Genomic DNA, 23,400 nt, shown 5'->3' on the forward strand with positions numbered 1-23,400 from the left:
CAACTTCCTCAAGATTGTATTGTGTTTCTCCAGTGACATGTTTTCTCTTCTTTCTTCCCCTCAACCCTCCAAAAAACGGGGTGAAATAAAAAAGATGAAATGAGGATAGTTACAAAAGATAGGAGAGAAGTTTTTACATAGCAAGGGTAAGAAATATTTTTATAAATGTTGGCAATAGTTATGATGATTAGTAGAATTAAGATAATAAGTGAAATAGTTATAGAGGAGAATGCATTTATTACTTTTATTTGGAGTTGCACCAACTTTTTGGTTCCTAAGACCAATGTAGGTAGGGCCTGCCTCTCTCCAGACATCCATACTTTATATTTCACTGAGGAGAGAGGAATCATGGCTGATGTCCTGATGTGCTCAACAGATGTTTCCTAAGCATATTCTAAGTGTCAAGTACTCTTCTATGTGGAAGACACAGCAGTGAAAAATGACATCTGCCTTCATGGAGCCATCATACTCCATCTCTCCTCTTGCATCCCGCAATTACAAACACACCTGCACTTGCCCTCACCCTCTCCAGCACCTCTCACAACACAAAAAGTGACCTTCCTCCTGTTGGGGGCCAGTTCCTCCCTCTGTGCTGGATCTGAGCCCTTCCTGCCTTCCAAAGTACTTCCCTTCTTCAGTTCTCGGATCTCTCTCTCAAATCACCAGGTAATTCATCTCTATGGAATCCTTCCTGTGAGTGTAAAACAAGTTCTGGCCCTTCAATCTTTAAAGAACGGTCTTGTGGTTGCTACATTTCTCTCTCTCTTCATAGCAAACCCTCTAGAAGGAATTATCCTCCCCTGCTGTTCACCCTTCATCCCATAAAACTCTGGCTCCTGTCTTTACGCATCCCCCAAAACTGCTCATTATGGTCGTTTGTGATTTTTGCCACGGTGCCACAGGTGAAGGACACTCCCTGGCCTAACTTTCTGCAACCTCTCAGTAGCATTCAACACAAATCACCATTCCTCCTCTGGAAGGCCCACCTTCTTGGCTTCCCCAACACCATAACTCGCCATTCTCCTCTGGAGGACCCACCTTCTCGGCTTCTTCAACACCACAATCGCCATTCCTCCTCCGGAAGGCCCTCATTCTCACCTTCTTGGCTTCCTCAATACCATACGGCCCTGGATTGTCTTCTACTTTCCTTGAGATTCCTTCTTGGTCTCCTTTGCTGTTGCTACTCTTTACCCAATTACCAAACGTTGGTGTTCCTTAGGGTTCATCCAATCATGGTCCCTCCTTTCTTGGCTTCTTCTGAGAATCTCCATGGATGTAAAATATCCTCCACATGCTGGTAATTCCAAAGTTATCTCTCCATCTTGGACCTCAGGTCTTGCTGTCCTCCAAGCTCCCACTCACACATCCAAGTTCTGACTTATCTCCTTCTCCATGATTCAGGCATAGCAAATGTGTTCAGAATTGAAGCTCACATCCCATGCCTCTGATCTCACCTGCCCCATTTTGCTCATCTTTGTCGAATAGAACTTTCAAACTCCTTCCTTTCCCTGACCTACAGCCAGTCAGTCATGAAGTCCTTGAATTCTCCCTCTCAAGATCCACTTCTTTTTGTCTCCGCTGCCAACTGTCTTAATCCAGAGCCTCTCCATATTGCAAAAAGATTGACATACTCAAAACGTAATTTGGATAATGCTAGTCCCTTGCTTAACCCTTCAAGGATTTCCCACTGAACTCACAACAAACCCATATGCTTAACCCTGGCGTCCATGGTCCAGGTGGCCTTCATCTTTTGGCACTGTCCCTTCTGCTTGGTATTTTCCAGCCACCTTGGTTGAATTTAGTGTCTTGAATAAAGCAAGCTCTTCACCTCCTTGGGGGCAGTGGATGTGTGCTGTCCTCCGCTTGGGATGCTCTTCTGCCCACTCCCGTAATGCTAGCTCCTTCAATAGCTGGTGTCCCCTCAATGCTTAGTCTCAGGGCTTCTCAACCACCCCTCATCTAAAGTAGGTGACATCCCTATTTGTTTCTATCCTAGCATCTATTATGATCAGTAACTGTGACTTCCTCGTTTACTATTTTATCCGACACTAGCACAATAATAGTACAAGAAGGCATTCAATACATTTTTGTTGAATGAGTAAAGGTTATTTCCATAAAATTTTGGTGATTAAACCTAAGGTGGAGGAAGCTGGTATAAATGGAGGTACTTCTCAAATGCAATTGGTCCAAAGGCCCTGCAAACCTTATGGACTCCAGACATCACACCTGATTTCTGTAGGGCTCACCTAGAACTGCAGAGTGACTTTAGTTTCCTATAATGTGATATGTCTTTGCCAAAGAATTTGGATTAGGGGGAAGGAATGTTGAAAGGTGCTATATGAATATGAATTGTGAACACAAATCAGAGAAGGGGCTAAGAAGCTAATATAAATATATTATTTTAAGGAGTTTATTTTTGTTTTGGGAAGGCAATGATATATAGTGTTTAATTTTTAATCCAAATCTAAAGATTCAAGATAGTTACTAAAGATCAATGAAAACAGAAAGGAACCACATACAAAGAAATTAGAGGGCTGCTGTGGGTCTCTGTCATCCGGTAATGAATTAGTAATTAACCAGCATCTTTGTAGGTTTTATCAACTCATTTTCTAAGTGAGTATTACACTTATTTTACTGTCTATTTTGTTGCCACTCTGGAAAGCTGATTGTAAACAGCATTTAAAATCAGAGAAGCTTTAGTATAGCACTTAATATTTGCAACTTACTTGGCATCCTATTTATTTACAAATATTCTAAGAGATGATTGAACTTCACTCTCCCTTGTCTACAGAAAGCTAAGTTAGAGAGACAAAAATGATTTGTCCAAGAATGCTTGTAACAGACATTAATATAAACATTTTATCAAGTGATATCAGTTGCCTCAAGCATCCAGTGAGATCCCAAGAGTTTCACCAGCTCCTGGAGCAGCTGCCCCCACCGCTGGCCAGAATGCTGGGGACAAGAGCTCTCTGCTTCCTCTCGGGAGCTTCGTTGCCACCATCTGCCTAGAGGCCAGTAGGTCTTGTCATGAATAATCAGAATATAAATGTTCCTGACTGAGATGCCCTGTTCATGTCAGTCACCAAAGAATTTCTGACTCCTGTGCCATCACTCCAGGCTGAGCCCAGAGCTCCACATCTACTCTGTGTATCCTTTTTCCTACCACATATTCCAGCTGCCCTAAACCCTGAGACCCTTCCCTGTGCTTGGGGGACTCACGGACAATCAGCAGTAACTGCCCTGTAACTGCAATCTGCTTTCTCAATGTTTTTCTTACATTCTTCCCTAACTGAAACAGGCTCGTACCCGAGGACACTACTTCTCCTGCAGCACCCTCAAATGTTTTTGCGACTGCACTCCCAGTACCACAAAGCATTGCTCTACAGTGTTGTAAGGAAAACATTTTCCCTTTCTCCTTCTAAAGCCCTCCAACTTTCCATTTCAACCCATCAGCCTATACCATGCACTATTTCCCCTTCTGCAGTCCCATTGACATCCACTTCTCTCTCTCTCTCATTTCTCAAATCTTCAGTTTGCAATTCTGGAAGATCTCAGCGGGCACATGGGTGATACTCCCAACTCTCCGACTTCCCAATTCCATGACCTCAACTTCTCTCGTCACCTTGTCCTCCATCTGAAATCAGACACACAGCCTCCCTAGGCATCCTTTGACCTTGTCTGTGCTGACTATGCAGCTCCTCCACAAGCTCAATGTGAAGTCTTTCATCCTTTGGCTGATGCCTGTTTGTCCAGTTCAACCCTTCTAGTACTCAAATCCCGAAAATTCTTCGAGCCACTGGCATCTGTAACCAACTTTCCCTGTCCTCTCTCTCATCTGGCTTCTCCACTTGCCCAGCTGAAATTTCATGGTGAGTCATGATCACTCCCTTAGATTCACCCTCAGCTTACTCTGTTGCTATAACACTGTAAGATGAGATCCACCCTCAGCTTCTAAGCCTCCCTCTTGTTTTTGTTACATTTCGATGGCAAAACTTCAATGCCAGTGCCTTTTCTGCGTCTGTGCCTACACAGATGAGTGTGTCAGAAAAACACCCGGGGGATTGACCTCACTCCAAATTCAACCATTTCGCAAGTTTATTCCCTCCGCACCCTCCTAAATGACAATTTCATTATCCTCTCCTGACATGGTTTCGCTGTGTCCCCACCCAAATTCTCATCTCAAATTGTAATCCCCATAATCCCCAAGTGTCAAGGGCGGGACCAAGGGTGGAAGTGATTGGATCATGGGGGTGATTCCCCCATGATGTTCTCGTGATAGTGAATGAGTCCTCTGAGATCTGATGGTTGTAACAACTGACTGGCATTTCTCCTGCTTGCACTTTTCCCTCCTGCAGCCTTGTGAAGAAGGTACCTTGCTTCCCCTTCACCTTCTGCCATGATTGTAAGTTTCCTGAGGTCTCCCCAGTCATGTGGAACTGTGAGTCAATTAAACCTCTTTCCTTTGTAAGTTACCCAGTCTTGGGTATTTACTTATAGCAATGTGAGACCAGACTAATACATCTCCTTTCCCTGTAAAACTCTTCCCCCATCTTTACTCTCAGCTGATGACCTAGCTTCCTGTTTCACCAAGAAAAGAGAAACAACCAGCAGAGCTCTTACGGAAGGTTTACCATCAAATCCAATGCTCATATGTCTGTGCCTGTATATTCTGCACACCCTACTGTTACCAGGTGGAACTGGCCACTCTTTTGTCCAAGCCCATGCCAACATCTTACATCTGAGGAGATGATTACTGTTGGCTTCTTTCCTTACTAATTACCCATTGACTCTAAAACAAAAATGGAAACAATCTGCAAACATTGGTACAAGTTCGAAGAGAAGGCTCCATTATCTGAGCAGAAATGTCAGGGTAACAACCAGTGATTCTTGCTTTAAGAAGTCTTAGGCTTTTACTGGAAAATGGCTGTGAGATCCAGGTGTCTTCATAAGTAGTTATGTTTGGGAGAGTCAGTTATCAACTTTTACCTGCAATATGCGATAAACTGATTTTGCTTGTATTTGAATACACATTTATGCCTGCTATTCTGGAAACTCACAATATAAAAAAAATGAAGGGGGTGTACTGTAATTCTCTAACTCCAGGATGTGGAAGTGATTCCAGTTTCTTATCCTCTCCTAACTAATCCTTTTGTTTTTATTCTTATATTGGAAATGGGCAGTTTTACTTTGCCACATATATACAGCAATCAAAAACACACAAACTAAAAACTCATTGATGAAAGTGAGCTGCCACATCTCTATTTGCATATTTCCTGGTCAAAGTTGGCAGAGACAATCTTTAGGAGTAAAAATAAATAACACTGGGCTGGGCACGGTGGCTTATGCCTGTAATCCCAGCACTTTGGGAGGCTGAGACAGGTGGATCATGAGGTCAGGAGACTGAGACCATCCTGGCTAACATGGTGAAACCTCGTCTCTACTAAAAATACAAAAAATTAGCCAGGTGTGGTGGCAGGTGCCTGTAGTCCCAGCTACTCAGGAGGCTGAGGCAGGAGAATGGCCTGAACCCGGGAGGCGGAGCTCGCAGTGAGCTAAGATTGTGCCACTGCACTCCAGCCTGGATGACAGAGCGGGACTCTGCCTCAAAAAACCAATCAATCAATCAATCAATCAAATAAAATAAATAACACTGGAAATTAGGTCAACCAACCTTTTGCCAACTCTTTAGTGTATTTTAAGGATAACTTGACACCTAGATTTAACATACTAAATACAGAGTTTGTAGTTCCATATAGGGATCAAGAAATGTATTTTTAAGCAGTCCAAACTATATATGTGTGTACATATATATAATATTTAGCACCCTGAATTATTTACTTAGCATATCTATTTAAATTATGACATGCCTCACTGAGCACAACACAGCATTTAAATAATCCACTTTCAACGGCCACCCTTTGTATAGATGTCACACGTTCATACCCGTGTACAAACAGGCTGCCATGAAATACAGATAACAAACACACAATACAAAAACCTGGTAAAAAAAAAAAAAAAAAAAACTAAAAAAAAAAAAAACTCACACATTCACCCACAGACAGCAACTCAGGAATGTCTGTGACCATCAATCCCTCAGGCACAATTCATCTCTGCATGTATTTGTTTGCTCGTCTGCCACGATGCAGTGCCTGCTTCCTGCTGGAGTCTTGAGATGAAACACACTGGCAGATAGCAGATGTAGCAATTAATAACCTGTCAGGTCTGATGGATAGAAGAGGAAAAAAGTGTCCTCACACATATCTCCACCATGGTTTTCTTCCCCATTTCAGGGCGCCCAGGGTCAGGAGACATACTCGGCCTCCCTGGGGAGCCCAAACTGTTTCATTAGCGTCTATCTTTCATGGCAGTCTGATGCAGCCTTTGAGATGCTCACTCACCTGCTCTTCTCCCAGAATCCTGAAGTGATGGAGCTCTTTAATCAAGGAGTTGGGACAGCCAGCTGTTGGAAAGAAGAATTAATCACAAAAATGTCATTTTCACTCTGTGTGGTTATATGTTCTTACATACAGCTATGACTCTCAACCGCCAGTGTTGCCTTCTGGGAGGACACAGATGTGCACCTGAAAAACACACATCTAACCAACCACAAAAAAAGCCAAACCCTCAAAAGAGCTATGGCCACTGCCTGGCCTACAACTGCACCTCTTTAGAAAACAGTTGCATGTGACTCTAGCCAGGCCTTCTCTCCTCTCTGATTGTGATCTGGCCTTAGGATATCATGCCACTCTGGTTCCTAGAAACATGTCCAGCATGTCACTGGTTCCTCACATACAGCCAGGATTCCGTGGGGCCAGAGTGGGGGAGTTGGTGACCACAGGCTCTGACTTATTCATCATGTCCTGTTTGCTCACCCTTAAGGCCAGGGGCCTGCTCATGGAGAGGTAAGAGCAAAGATAGGGTAGCAGGACATCCATTCTTTGGGGGGCTCAGCTGGGGGTTAGTACCTTGCCTGGTTTTGTCAAGAGGCTTTGTGAAGACCTATTAGATCCTGTGTTTAAGTCTGGAAAGGCCATCTTACAGAAGGACCAAGAGACAAGGACCAAGAGAGAAGGGCCCAGCAGTTCTGGTGCCCATCACTTTCTCGTTCCACCCAATCAATCCAAGCCCCTTCAAACTTTCACATTTTCCTTCTTCAGTTGTAAAACAAAGTAAGTAAATAGGTTAAATAAATAAATAAATAAATAAATATACATGTGTGCATTTGTGTATATATACACACACATATATACACACACACATATATACACGGAATTAAAATACATGTATAAAATACATATAATTATATTTAATGTATAGCTATGAGTTATATATTTTTACATAACTCATATATATAAATTATATATGTAAATGTATAATTTTATATAATTATATAATTAATATAAATATTGGCCTAAATATATATATAATATATAAATATATCATATAATACATATTCTATGTAAAATAAAATACAGTTGACCCTTGAACAACATGGGCTTGAACTTCGTGGGTCCACTTATACACAGATTTTTCTTCTGCCTCTGCTACCCGAGACAGCAGGACCAACCCTTCCCCCCGTTCCTCCTCCTCAGCCACCAGCTGTGAAGACAATGAAGATGAAAACCTTTATGATGATCCACTGTCACTTAATGGGTAGTTAATACATTTTCTCTTCCTTCTGATTTTTCTTACTAACATTTTCCATTCTCTATCTTACTTTAAGAATACAGTATATAATACATGTAACCTATAAAATATGTGTTCATAGACTATTGATGTTATAGGCAGGGCTTCTAGTCAACAGCAGGCTATTAGTAGTTAAGTTTTGGGGCAGTCAAAAGCTCCACATAGTTTTTTGACTTCAGGGATGTTGGTGTTCCTAAGCCTCACATTGTTCAAGGCCCAAATGTATAGATATATACAATTTAGGCCAGTGTATGCCTAATAACATTTAAAATGTGTTGCATCCCTGTCTTTTCAATAGAACTATTCCTCGATATTAGGTTGTAGTCATTTATACTATTATTTTTTTGAGTCAGGTTCTTACTCCAGGCTGGGATGCAGCATGTAATCATGGTTCATTGCAGCCTTGACCTACTGGCTGAAGGTATCTCTTGCTTCAGCTTCCTGAGTAGCTGGGACTACAGGTGTGTGCACTATCAAGCCTGGCTAAGTTTTTTTTTTTTTTTCCTAATTTTTGTAGAGATGGGATCTCACTATGCTGTCCAGGCTGGTCTCAAACTCCTGGGCTCAAGTGATCCTCCCACTTCAGCCTCCGAAAGTGCTAGGATTATAGGCATGAGACACTGTAACTGGCTCATTTATATTATTCTCTCTAGAAACAAAATTGATATAAAAATCTGTTTCTTTGAGATAAGACCTATGGATTACATAATCTATTGAACTTCCTATCAGGAAACTGGATTGTATGCAAAACATATCAACTAAACGATGGAGCCATTTCTCATATTCCTCAGCATTGTTGTGTGACAGTGGTCAGAAGCCCTGAGAGTGTTTGTCTGGGGGATAGCAGGCTAAGGAATGAGAAAACCTGTATTCACACAGGTGAAGGTGCTCACTGCAATAAAGATTAGATTTGTACATTGTTTCAGAGAGTAGGATTTAAACCAACAGAAAAAATGGAATAAATTGTCTTATAAGATAGTAACTGCAGGTTTTTCAACACACACGAAATGGATACTTATGCAGGATATTTTAGAGAGGAATTTTACTGGGTACGATGATGATTTTATGTGTCTACTTGACTGGGCTAAGGGGTGCCCAGAGAGTTGATAACATTATTTCTGGGTGTGTGTGTGAGACTGTTTCTGGGAGAGACTGGCATCCGAATCAGTGGACCAAGAAGATCCACTCTCAGCAATGTGGGCAGGCATCGTCCCATCCACTGAGGGCACTGAGGGCCTGCACAGAACAAGAAGGCAGAGAACGACAAATGCTCTTTCTCTTCTAGAGCCTTAAAGATCAGATTTCCTGGTTCTCAGGCCTTCTGATTGCAGGACATATATGACCCCCAAACCTGCCGCCCCTAGTTCTCAGGCCTTCAGACTCAGACTGAATTAGACCAAAAGCTTTCCTGGTTTTCCAGCTTACAGATGGCAGATTGCGGGACTGCTTGGCCGCCATAATTGTGTGAGTCGTTCCCCCAGTAAATGTCCTCCTGTCTCTTTCTCTCTATAGATCCTATAGACAGAAAGGTCCTGTTTCTTGGGAGAACCCTAACACTGAGTTCATTCCAATTCCAAAATTCTATGGCCATGTAAAATGCTGGAACATAGTTTTAGCCTATATTATACAATATTTCATACTTTGAGAAAGTACTTCATAAATATTTACTGAGTAGTACAAAAGATTATAAAAATGTGCATAAAATTTAAACATAAGTGTAAACAGGCGATCCACCAAGAAAATAAATAAAAATCCTGGCCAGACGTGGTGGATCACACCTGTAATCCCAGCACTTTGGGAGGTTGAGGTGGGACAATCACGAGGTCAGGAGTTTGAGACCAGCCTGGCCAACATGGTGAAACGCCATTTCTACTAAAAATACAAAAATTAGCCAGATGTGGTGGTGGGCACCTGTAATCCCAGCTACTTGGGAGGCTGAGGCAGGAGAATCACTTGAACCTGGGAGGTGGAGGTTGCAGTGGGGCAAGATTGAGCCACTGCACTCTAGCCTGGGCGACGAGCAAGACTCTGTCTCAATAAATAAATAAATAAATAACCCAAGGTGAATATTTTAGTGGAAAACATAATACATTAGTTTCCACAGGCATGTCTGGTACTGTAGAGAAGGAAAACTAGATCCTTCAAGTGAGAAACAGACACTTGAGCTGAGTGCTTCTCCAACTAGAGGCCAAGGAGACCTGCAGGCTGAAGATTCTTTTTGAGAAGTTATTCATTTTGGTGTTGTTATTCTGATGATCACCTAAACAACAGTAAAAGTATATATTCTGGAGCATTTGATTGGCTTCAATTCAACCAAAAACTGCTATGAAATTCAGCCTCAAGTCAGGTCCTGTGCTTTCGATCTCTTTGGGAGCAAGTCATGGTAGTTTAGTTTGCTGAAATAAATGAGAAAGGAGTGGATACAATGCAAGGGAGGCTTCCCCACCAGTCACGTCCCATGTTCTGGGGCCGAATGTCGGAAGGGGAGAGTCACAGGAGAAGTGGTGGGGGAAGGGAGGCAGCCCGCAGCTTAGGGTCCCAGGCCTGCTGAGATGGAACGAATCTGGGCCAACCCGTTAGGGCCCTGTTTGGATCCCAAGCACTGCTTTAGTGTCGGTAAAATGATGGCCTCTGCCGTATTAAATTGATAGAGTCCATCAGAATATTTTGGTCTTGTACTTTCACTTATACTTAATTGATATGTTTTTATTTGGGCCGTCTAGTTGTATAAGCATAAAGTATTTATAGCTCAGTTTATATCTAGATGCATTTAAGCCATATTGTCTTAAAAATAATTTCATTCAACCTTGGGTGTTTTGGAGAATTTTTTGTTTCTTTACAAGTGGTCTTTTATGTCACTCAAACTTGAGAAAATGGCTTTGACTTATTTCAATCCTGGGTAAAATAAGAAACAATATTTTAAATTAGCTTATCTTCAGAATTTGTATTCTGACCGTCTCCTAAGATACAAGCGAAAGGACTGATGTTGATGATAGCTCATATATAAACATCTTTCACAGAAGACTACATAATTACTTGAAACACCTGGTAGGTTCAAAAAAACCACCAAACAAGACCAGACACAGCGTAGACTTAGATGAGAAGAGCTGGAAGGGGTCAAGATATTTAAGAAGACCGTGGATGGCTATCTGCAAACTGTGCTCATCACAGGAACATTAGTATAGGAAATGGCCAGATATAAACTCAGTGTGAAGATGGGGCTTAAAAATAACAAAACTAGAACTGCAAGACAGGCACACAGAATGCATTCGTGTAGGGAGACCAGAAAACGTTACTAGAGGGGGCGGAGGTGGCAGGGAGGAAAAACGAGCCTGACGAATAAAAACCACAGTACTACTTCTGGATTTGGAGCGACAGAGACCATGTCCAATCCTTCCATGCCCTTTAAGCATCACCTCCCTTACATATGGGTTCTTCTGCATTCATTTTTGGTAAATCTGCATTGACTCTTAATGACCACGTATTATTACTTTATGTAATGAGTATTCCTTACGTAATACGTGCGTAAGTTCTGACATGATTTTTTTCCTTTGGGTGCTTGAGGGGTGAAACTGGTATCAAACTCACTGCTTTTCAACTTTTGAGATTCAATCTTTCCTCATTTTGAAAAGTTAAAAAAATCACCTCCAGAACTCTGACCTCTTTACTGGATCTCAAAGATTCCCGGCAGCATCTCTGAGACTATAATAGAAGTGTTTGGACATCTACTGGCACTTAAAATATTTGTATATGCCATATTCTGTCTTCACTTTTCTTAAGCACAAGGTTCTCCTTAAATTGTTATTCTGTCCTTTCTAACACGGGAAATATTCTCTTTGCTCAAGAAAACAGAACACACAGAAATAGAGTAGTGTTTTTACCTATTGACACTGTGTTACCTTTCTTGATAAAAGCCTCTTCTTCTCTATCTTTTCCCTCTTTTCTTGTCCTGGATTCCACTTTTAAAGCCCATCCTGCTGTCCTTGGCAATTTAAAAGAGAATTTCACCTCGTTCCAGGCTATCCTCATGCCATGCTCACAGGCTTGTGTTCTTCTGTTGTGCTTTTCCTCCAGTTATTAAACCCCTCACTCATCTCTTGCCTGTGTTTTCTACAAATCTGAGCTCATTGGTGTTCAATGAATACCAGCTTTTTGGTATTAAAAATGAATAATAAAATTTGTTAAAAAGCATATAAAGACAGGATTGAATCTTTTTTTCTAAAAGACAACTTCGAAACTGGGCCCTTTATTTCAATTAGTATCTGTAATCAACATTTACTTTCATTCTGTTGCTATACCATAAAGGTCATTTTATCATCTAACTGGGAAGCTCCTCAGTGAAAATGTGTCACAAAGTTGTGTAGCATTTCCACAAAGTCACTGACAGCTACTGAGAAAAAGCAACCCAAAACGAAACAAAACAAAACAAACAAAACAAATACCTTTGAGAGATTAACTGAGCCACAATGTTTTCAGAAAGCTTTTGGTGAATTTCCTCAACAATCATGCTGTAAAGCAGGGAAAATTCATTTGGAAAATATATTCCATTGAGAAGCATTAAAAACCACATGAGTCTTCAATCACTATTTTTGCTTTTAATTTCCTTGCAAATCATCACAGGAGCAATTGTGATATCCTTTGGGTTCAATGGAAAATCGTGAGCACCCAGGCTTGGGATGGAAATGGAAATGGATTTCAGCTCTCTGATGTGCTCCCGGCACCGGCCATATGACGCAAATAATCTGCAATTTGCAGATTGCTGCTGTTTGGTGCGAAACGTTTTGAGGATTAATTTCTCTCTTGGCTATCGCTTAGAATCCCTAATGTGGGCTTGACAATGACAGTAACCTTCTATTTCCCCCCTAAGTACAACTTAGAAAAGGAAACCGACTAACGATGAAATGGCATCAAAAATAAATGATGATTCAATGTGATCAAAGACAATGCAGCGAGACTGAACACTGACCTCTGAGCGCAAGCCAGAGAGCGTGGGCCACATCTGCAGGCTGGGCTGCAGCAGCGAAGGAATCCAGTGGGCTGCTCGCTCATCCAGCTAAGCCAGGTTGATTAGGGTCGCCAAACACTGTTCTGAAGTAGCCATTTCTGAATTAGTCTGAGAGTCAGGCGTTAATAGGATCCATGGAAAACTCACTAAGCTATCTTGACAGAGCAATTGCATTCAGTCAGCAGTAGGACTTTATATAATCAAGTTCAAAGCATTATAATTTTCATAAATAAAGCCAAGCTTATTTTAATCATTTCTCTCTGCTGATGGGTTTTTATTTATAAAGGATTATTCATGCATTCTTTCTCAATACCCAATACTTGCTGTCTCAAGATATTCTAAGCCAGTTAAGGAGAATCCTGAAGATATTCACCTTCCACCTAACACCTACTTATAGGTTTACACACTGGAGGGAAACTTATATGGTTATACAAGGAGATACGTAATAGAATATTTACTGCAACATTTTTGTAATAACAGCAACAACAAAAGGACACATCTAAAATGACCATCAACAGGAGAAGAGATAAAATCATTCAACAAATAGCCTGTTGTGCACCCACTTTGTGCCAGGCACTATTAAGGCACTGGGGTCGCATCTGTGAAAAATTAAAACAGACAAAAATCCCTCATTGGAGCTCTCATTCTAAAGGGGTGAGAGACAATAAAAATAAACTAATAAGTAGGTAAATGATGTAACATTTGGGATGGTCATTAGTACTGTGTGGAAAAGAGAAAATACAACAGTATAAAGGGTAGGTTGGCTAATGTAAAATTAGGTGTTCATTTCTTATTGAGACCACGACACTGAAGCAAAGATGTTTAGGGAGTGAGTTAATATGAGTTAGCTAGAGTGAAATGTATCAAAACAGATAAATCTCAAAATCATAAAGGTGAGAAAAATGTTGCAATCGTTTATGCACAATGCAATGTCATTTGCAGAAAGTTTAGAGAATCTATTAAACAATGTCGATGCATACAAATATACTAAGAATATAAAATAATGCATGCAAATGGTAAACGCCCCTGAAGTATGTATCAAATTCAGGGGAAGGGGAAAGAAGAACAGGATCATAGAAGGACGGTGCTATTCAAATCTGTCTCTAAAGTGTATTACAATCATTGTTAATAAGAAAAGCTAATACTTCTATGATGCTTAGCAGGAACAAAACACTCTTCACAGTGTTTTGCGTGTAATTCATTTAATCCTCACGACGACCCTGTAAGGCAGGTAGTATTTTTATCCCCATTTTAAAGATGGTAAAATCGAGGCAGAAAAAGAACTAAACTAATGAAAGCTATCAAAGCTGGGTAGTGTGTACATGGACATTGATTATGCTATTTTAAATATCTAACTGGATGTCTGGAACTTTTCATAATAAAAAACTCTAGATGAAAACTTTAAAGTACGTCTAAAAATAACCTTGGAAAAGACTGAATAAAAATTCAATAACATATAGATCTGAGTTTATGAACATATATAAGCATGAATGTAGTTTGGAGAAGGAAAATCTTCCATACAACCACTAATTACCAGGCATAACTTATCTCAGTAGTATAGCACGAAACTTCGCAAATTTTGATGCTTTCAGAATAAGCTGAAAGAAGCCATGAAATATTATTTATTCAATTTCTTACTTGTAGATGAGGCAGTTACCAGCTCAGAGGCATGCGAAGTATCTTCTAGGAGCTCAACATAGTGTGTATGAAGCTCAGATAGCTGTGATTTCATAATTTTTATCAAAATTGATGCAGATTGATATTTTCTGGTTTGTTGCAGCTGCTGTATTAATCCAAACATCCCTGCTGTGTCAATTTCTAGTGGCTACAAGACTGTCTATCTTCCAATGAGGTGCCAGGGAAGAATCAGTCTCATCGCTAATAAGACACAATCAGAAATTTTCATTTCACAAATAATAATATTATCCTTATTAGCAGGAGGTGAATTCCAAGCAAATATTCATTGATTCTTCATTGAACAACTCTTCAGTGTACATTTACTATGTATAATGCCAGGGGCCATAGAGAAATCATAAACGAATTAGGCAGAGATTCTGCCTTCCTGGAGTTTGCAGAAGAAACAAGATGTTCATCCACAAACCAAGTAGATGTAGAAAGAGCCAAGTGAGCAGAGAGCAACCAAAGAGGTACAAAAAAAAAGAAGAGGAGGAGGTGACTTGGAATCAAAGAGGCCAAAGCCTGGAGTGTCTGAGGAGTCCAAGCAGCTGCTTGGCTGCAGATGAGAATTGAAAGCACCTGCATACACACAGCCTACCTACTGGGGCTGAGAACTGAGACCACTGAGACCTAATTATTTGTTCCAGAAAAATCCTTCCCTGAAAGATAAGTCTGTAAAGCAATAAATAACTTCACTGTTTGCTTCAAGAAACTCCTGCAAATAATTTAACCAGACAGTTTGCTCATCTGAGTAGCCATCTCTCTTAACAGGAAATCAGACGGTTTACCTAGGCAATAGTTCTTGTATAAGACAACAGTTTCCTTATGAAGGCTTCCTTAGGACTTTGCCTTACTGTGTCCACTGACCCCAAACTACTTTGTCATTGCTCTGCTCAACTCCAAACAGTTTCCCACCTTGAAAGATCTGCCATAAGCATTTAAGCCCAGATCCGCAGGCTCTCTGAACACCCTCCCCTGACCTCTCTTTCCTGTGACACCTCCATGACTGTCCACATGATGGCGTCACTTCCTGCACTAGATCTAATCAGCGCTGCTCTGCAGATTTTCTGTGGTCATTTGGGAGATTTGAGACAGGACAAGGTAGAACATGCAGTAACAAAAGATGAAAAACACTTCTCATTTTTCCTATTTGTATCTTGTTACGATGTCAAAACAACTTAAAAATTCTCAATTGTGTGTATATTCTTGGTGCTTTGCCTCCACCTTCGAATGTCATAAAGTTCTTCCTTTGTTATTGACCTATATTTTGAGTGATTGTGATGATACATTTTAGAGGGCGGGTGTTTTCAACATCCAGCATCCCTCAGATCATAAATTTAATTTGGCGGGTCAGCACATGAGCGGCCACTGGGAATGGGATGCTCTCAGAGTGAAAAGGGATGCTTATCCATTATTTTCTTTCTCCTGCTGCTCTCAAAAGTTTGTCCTTGGTTGACACTAGAGAAGGGAAAGGGAGGAAGTGAAGGAGATGGAATTTTGTGCTCCCTTTAATGTATTTTTCCATAGATTATGGTGGTTCGTTGGTTACCCGAGTGAACATGTCAATGTCTAGTTAATGTTAGGGGAAAGAGAATCTGTAGGATTGTTATCCTCCAAGTGGATGCAACCAAAAAGGGCACTCAGATTGGGCACATCCCGATCAGATAAGGCCAGTTAAATAGGGCTTAGAGGGTCAGCTGGGCACCTAATTATCATGGTTAATGAGGTTTCTTTAGGAGAAAAGAATTCTGAGTTCCAAACAATTTATAGACATGAACAATTATGGAGCACTCCCCTGTTTATAAACTGGAAACTTTTGGAATTTATATTTGTACCCCATACTTTGCTGTAGAATGCATTCTGTAAACTGGCCTTCCTTGGGGGCATATTCAGGCACTATTAAGTTTGGGAAAATAAATCATATCCAAAATAATTATTAAATAAATATAAGTCATTGGACTTTAGGAATTGATGCAATTCCTTAAACTGAGGAATTTATTAAACGGACATAATTCCTTAAAAATGAGGTAAAGAGAAGGGCTGGGGATAAAGTGGAATGGGGCAGGGGAACAGAAAATAGTTTATATTTTTACAAGTACTTAATGGTATTTTTTGTTTTTGGTTTTTTTTTTTTTTGTATTTTAAATTCATTTCAGTAATTTCCTTTGTCACTTGAGTACTGTGCATTTCATTTCTTTTATTCATCTTAGTATAGGCATAATCACATTCATTACAGAAAGGCATATTTCAAATTCCTATAAAAAACAAAACCCAATAATTTTGTAAGCACTCTAAGTAGTGCCATTTAAATTCACCACTGCTTTTATATAGCATCACTGCTTTTATATATTTAGAGTGTATATGCTGGGGTGAGATATATTTGAAAGAGATTTTAAAATAAAACAAAAATTCAATTTAAAGGACAACTAATAGCTTCTATGATGGGGGGAAACCCACACAGCTTTGAGTATATTGTTAATTACACTCTGGTTTGATTGCCCAGATCTTTGCATTTTATCACATGAGAATTAGTAATTATTCTTTATTTTAATTAGCCAAAATGATGAATCTGAGTACTTCTCATCTATCTGAGAGTTCTACCAATGAGCTCAATTTTGCTCTTCATGTTTTGAAGAGCAGCATCGCAAATGTTCATCCAGCTGCCTCTAAAACACAGAGACCTTGAGCCTTGGTGTGCCGCTCAGGTGACTGCACCACGGCCCCGGTATAAGCAACTCCAGACAGTTAAATCCAGCCCTTCATCCTGCACATTTTGATAAGAAATTCATTTATAGACAGTTTCTTTTGTTGTTGTTGTTGTTGTTTGTTTTTTTAGACGGAGTCTCACTCTGTCGCCAGGCTGGAGTGCAGTTGTGCAATCTCAGCTCCCTGCAATCTCCACCTTCCTGGTTCAAGTGATTCTCTTGCCTCAGCCTCCCAAGTAGCTGGGAATACAGGCGCCCACCACCATGCCTGGCTAATTTTTTTTGTATTTTTAGTAAAGACGGGGTTTCACTATGCTGGCCTGGATGGTCTAAATCTCTTGACCTCGTGATCCACCTGCCTTGGCCTCCCAAAGTGCTAGGATTACAGGTGTGAGACACCACGCCCGGCCCAAAAATTTGTTTAAAGCAAGCATTTATCAACTAGAAAATGAAGCTCCATAGACATGGATATCGTCAGCATGTCAAAGCTAAAGATTATCCTAGGAAAAACTTTCACCTATCTGCATTTGTGTGTTTACAAGTTCCTCTATCAGCTGGACGCTGTGGCTCACACCTGTAATCCCAGCACTTTGGGAGGCCAAGGCAGGTGGATCACCTGACATCAGGAGTTTGAGACCAGCCTGCCCAACACTGTGAAATCTGGTCTCTACTAAAAATACAAAAAAAAAAAAAAAAAAAAAATTAGCCAGGTGTGGTGGCATGCCCTTGTAATCCCAACTACTAGGGAGGTGGAGGCAGGGGAATCGCTTGAACCAGGGAGGCAGAGGTTGCAGTGAGCAGAGATTTTGCCACTGCACCAGCCTGGGCAACAGAGTGAGACTCTGTCTCAAAAAAAGAAAAAAAGGTTCTGTATGTATCAATTTTTATTTTAAGAACTTCCATAGGCATGAGTAAAGCTACTGTAGTGAAAGAACCTGTCAAAGGTCATTTCACTACCTCTGTGCTGTCCTTTTGGTCTAAGTTCACAAAGTGTTTGTCTCCATTGTATTTGCTGTTTTTGTGTTTGGTTAGTGACTTTAAAAATGTCAATTAACTATCATGTCCAATAAGTACAAAAGCAAAAGGAGTTTTTTTGAGAAGTGTTGAGAGAGAAGAGGCCTGGGATCTGAAAACAGAGATAATGTGCGGAATGGAAGAGGGTCATGGAAGAGGATATGTTCAAGTCTGAGGTCTGAGTCACTGGATAATTGGAAGGAAAGACTTATTTATGGACCAGGTGAAGGGTGTTGGGCCTATGTCATCAATAGTGAGCAAGAGACAGGAAATGGAATGGAAGAAATGAGGGAAAAATGGAGTCGTTGGCCTGAGAATGAACATCAGCAATTGATGCTGACTCAGAAGACTGAGACTCTGTCTGAGGACTTCCAGGTGAGGGATGGGAAAGTGGTCCTGCCGAGCTGCTAGTGCAGAGGGTGCGGAAGCCATGCTAAGCTAGTGAGTTCTGACACAGCGCTCCTTTCCCACTTCAGGTTTTATCACCGACTCAATATTTACTGTGCAGAGAAGCTGAGGACACACATTAATGAAACAGTCCCCTCTTCACGGTGCTTAGGGCGTCCTTCACTCATACTTGTTTGAACATATCCACTCTCTTGCCTATTTTATATTATAACACCTCCAGATCAGCGAAGGAGTTTTTGACTTGTTACTCCCCAGCTCACTGTGCCCAGAGCTCCACACATGACTGAATGGTGAATTTGGAATCATTGCTTTCATCTACTGGTTTTTACCAAAGTGTAAAGGGTATTTTCTAAATGGCCCTCTGGCTCACAGAAAATAACAGTTTTAAAGGAGATATTTAAAAAGGTAGAATTTCTAATAACAACCCAATTCTTTGGATAATTCATCTTATCTTATAATAGCAGAAACATTCCTATATGAGAACACCAACTCTTGTTAAAACATTGAGATTAGCTTGAAACAATTTAGAGTCTCTAAAATTGAAAGTTCTTCTTTGAAGATCTATACATTACAATGTTGGGTGCAGCAGATATAATCTGAACTAGAAAAGACTGCATCTGCAGACTATTATTAATTTTATAATAAGGATAAATGAAACCAGATGTAAGTGTCATAAACACATGAATTGAGTTCAGACCTGTTGTCTTATGACTCAGATCCATGTTCACCCAGGTTGAGAAGCTCAATGCTACATCCATGTAGCTGATCCCAGCATAGGCCTGACATAGGAAAAAGACTATGGGAACCCTTGTGCCAATGACTAAATTCCAACCAGCATCTTTCTAGTGAGATGGCCTATTCCAACACACACACACACACACACACACACACACACACACACACACACACACTTCATAAGATCTTGAAAACCATAAACCAAAATAAATCCATGATTTACTGGTTAATTTTTTGGTGGTAAACTATAGAGCATTACCAAAAAGCCTAAAATGTTTTTGTTTGACTTTCATTCCTTACTTTTTTTCTTTCTGGTGATATGATGTCACTCTGAGCATGCAGGACATAGGTTATATATAGACCCTTTAGATTCTCTCTAAAATTTTCAGGACAAATGAAAAAAATTATTTATATCGACTAGGTAGCAGTTAGGACAAATGGTGTTATCCTATTCTAAAAAGACAATGTTTAGGTAAAAAGCACATCTTGGGATAAGAAATTAAGAAAATTCAGTTACATAATGGCACTATCAGTGTATAGCATCAAGGCATATGTATTTTTCTGTTCTCTTCTTAGAAGTGTTGGTGTCGTATTATCATTTCCAGGTTTTGTTTTTTCCTATTTAGGAGAAGTTCAGGAAATGCTTAATATTTACAATTCCCCTTTTTAAGGTGTTTTTCAAAATTAAAATAGCTTTGTTTTCGTTGCCATTATAAAATATTAAAATAGTTGAGAAATTGCTCATTTCTACCACCCAGAGACAGTCACCAGTATTTTTTTATGAATCATCTACTAGGTAACTCATTGCATGCCCTTACAAAAATACACATAGAATTTTAAAGATGTTGCATCATATTATGCATGAAATTCCGTAACTTGTTTTTTCCACCTAATAATATGAATGGGCATCATTTCATGTCAAATGATACAGACATACATCATTGTTTTTAATGGCTACACACCTTTGCAATATCCTTGAGGCAAACCCTAATGATCATATTGGTGTCTGTGAGTCACCTAGACATGCATACTTCAAACCATTCAGAGGCATTAAATTGGACACACTCCCCAAAGAGCAACTACCACTGGGTTGAAGTATTGTTCCCTTTAACATTTCGATCATTCCTGCCAAAACGCTCTCCAGAATTTGTCTACAAACTTCACCTCCAATCACAGTGAGGCCAACGTCCCGCACTTTCCCAGAGTATTACAGACACATCCCTGCCCTTCTTGGTTGTATATGTATTCATCTCTTCTTCCTTCCTGAGATGAAACTTGGCATCACTCCATTCTGAGAGAAGCGAGAACAGTTTTTGCATTTCGCCTTAATCAGATCAAATTAGGACAGGTGGCAACCCTGCAGGCAACATAATTATGAAAAATGCCAGTGCTCAATACAGCCTGTCCTTCCAGCTTCCCAGTCAAATAGGACACCGGAGCCCAACCTTTCTATTTCAGCTGGTGACTCATAGAGCAGTCACCCACATAATTGCCCTGAATATAATGGTGCTGCAAAACCTGAAATTAAACCTAGTATAAAAAGCACAAAAATCTATTTCGTAAGATTGGTTAGTTTAACATAATAATAGTTCTTCTATTATAATCTTCATATGAAAAATTGGGGGGAAAAACCTTATGGCTGGCCTGTTATTAGAAGAAAATCTTTTAACATATCCCCCTTACACTTGCCATCCAGAGATAAAAAGAAACGATGTTGAGGATTCCCTGGTTTTATTGTAAGAGAGTAGCTGTTGTCCTTCCAATAAAAAGTGTGCAATGAGTATCTGTTTAAATAGATTTGAGATAAACTGAAGCTGGATACAAAACTCCATTATACATCAGGGGGATTCTACACCCAGCTTCATTTAGGATATTGCTTCTCAGAAGACATCCCAAACACCTCAACAACGCATGCTACATTGAAAATGTGCTCAGTAACAATTGCGGGATGAGTCTCTGTGCAGCGATTTTTCAGCATGTCAAAATTATACTATCACACCATGGAAACAAATTAAACAGCACAAGCCTGGCTGCTGGGATGGCTTTATTAGCAATGCAGTGCTGCAGTGCTATTTCATCAAGAATGCATTGCTTCAGATCCGTCAAGGAATGTCGACAACGGCTTCTTCATTTGTATGAAGCCCAATTTGTATTTGGAGAAAAACCAAACAGAGCACTTCAGAATCTGGTTCCATTTCTTCCCAACATTTAGACTAAAAGAAAAAAGCCCGGTTGTCTAATTTATCTGTAGTCAGCGCTCCTTTCTAGGGAGGCACTTGGGAGGAAGCCTCAGAGTGTGAGTTAAGGACTAATATTCTCTTTCTGAAGCACACAGCCACCATTAAATGCTCACTGACAGCTCAGAGAAAACACAATCTATGTGATACACACTGTACAAAAAGGTTTTGTTGATATATTAGATTCATATGTGTGAGCTTTGGTTTTCTTGTATTTGTGAAACGTGGCTTAGCAGTATATTACGGCTTGCTTTAGAAATGATTACAGTTAGGTCAGAATAATGTCAAATAATCAGTATTAGTAGATGAGCTCTTAGAAAACAGAAACCCTCTTTTGCAGATAGATATGTCATACCAAAGAGAAATTAAAACCCAAGACTCTGTTCTAAACCCCAAATAGAGTCTGCTATATTCACATCTCCAATTTTGTGTATCTAACAATTAAGTTCAATAGTGATTGTCAATTAAATAACATTCAAATTGTAGCTCAAACCGAGTAAGAACTTCTTGTCTCTGGAGTGATCTATGTAGACATCAACATTTCAAGACACAAAGGGATGATGAGTTTCAGGCTTTGTTGCAGAAGTTTGGACTGACATTTGGCTCTTCCCTAGCAGTCCTGAAGCACATGAAGTAGGTGATCCTCCTGCCTCTTGCCTTTTTATTTTCTACAACTGGCTCTGATTATAGCCCTGAGGTCTTGACATAGCAGAAGACACGCAAGCCAGGCAGCAGGTTCAACACACATCTGAAATCTCAGTGACCTCTACATATTTCGCTCCAGTAACCTCTTATGTATGTATTTATTTTTTAAGATGACGTTCTCATTTTCCATAAGGGTAAATTTGTAAGGAAGAAGCTCTTTAATTGTTTTTCCAAACATACAATTCTGTGCCTCAGTCACTTTTCTCTTTTTCTTTTTCTTTTTTTTAAACAGATAGGGTGTCACTTTGTCACCCACTGTTGAGATCATAGCTCACTGCAGCCTCAAACTCCTCGGCTCCTGGGAGCAATCTTCCCTCCAGCTTCAGCCTCCAGAGTAGCTAGGACTGCAGGTATGTGCCACCATGCCTGGCTAATTTTTAAATTTTTTATATAGAGACAGGGTTTTTGCTGTGTTGCCCAAGCTGATCTAGAACTCCTGGCTTCAAGTGATCCTCCCACCTCATCCTCCCAAAGCACTGGGATTACAGGCAGGAGCCACTGTGCTCAACCTGCATCTATGGTTTTGTCACTAGATTGCCAGAGCAAAATCCAGGTCAGTGGGACTTGAATTTTGGTTTTCTCTACTGAGTTCCACATTCTTGCTTATCTTTCCTCCAGCTACCCTGGTGTAGAAATGAAATTACCCCAGTCCTCATGATGCAAGCACTTATTCTGTGCCAACACCTGAAACTCCATTTCTAAATGAGATTCTGTAAAATCAATCAATCAATCAATCAATATTAAAACCCAAGACTAAAATCTCTCTCTTTCATTTTTGTTCTTCCTACTGCTGTTTCCACTGGGGGGGGGGGGGGGGGGGAAACAAACTCTCTTTCATGTGTCCATGGGCAAAATATCCTTGCATTCTTTCTGTTGAAATTGTATGGTTCTAGTATTCACTAGCTATGAGATATTAAAGAACGGAAGCCACCTTCCTCATTATGTTTTATAACAGAGAAATATAACTCCCCAATTTAAATCTAAGTTCGTCTTAATAGCACCTTATACAAAAACTTCCTGAAGAATGACAACAGTTGGCCATTCTGCAGAGTGCCAAGGGACTGACTCTGAATCCAGAGCAACAACAAACAATGATGAAGAAATGGTCTCTGTGGCTTGTATGGTCTAGGTACCAGCAAACTACATACAATGAGACTGCTCTCTCCTTTCAAAGGCTGTGATTTAAATTTATAGGTGAGGCCAATGGGTTAATTTTCACTGCCTTGTT

At 40.2% G+C, this 23,400-nt stretch overlaps 1 protein-coding gene across 4 annotated transcripts in view; it reads right to left on the reverse strand.

Annotated features, from left to right (window-relative positions):
* PRKN (parkin RBR E3 ubiquitin protein ligase) overlaps nucleotides 1-23,400 on the reverse strand; it is a 1,378,177-nt gene that overhangs the window by 204,672 nt on the left and 1,150,105 nt on the right. For all 4 annotated transcript variants that reach the window (XM_023223611.3, XM_023223614.3, XM_023223612.3 and 1 more), the window contains one exon: nucleotides 6,399-6,460. In XM_023223611.3, coding sequence (XP_023079379.1) covers nucleotides 6,399-6,460 — 62 coding nt within the window. The remainder of the gene's footprint in view (nucleotides 1-6,398; nucleotides 6,461-23,400) is intronic.

The sequence above is a fragment of the Piliocolobus tephrosceles genome, chromosome 5 (genome assembly GCF_002776525.5).
Source record: "Piliocolobus tephrosceles isolate RC106 chromosome 5, ASM277652v3, whole genome shotgun sequence".
Classification (NCBI taxonomy): Eukaryota; Metazoa; Chordata; class Mammalia; order Primates; family Cercopithecidae; genus Piliocolobus; species Piliocolobus tephrosceles.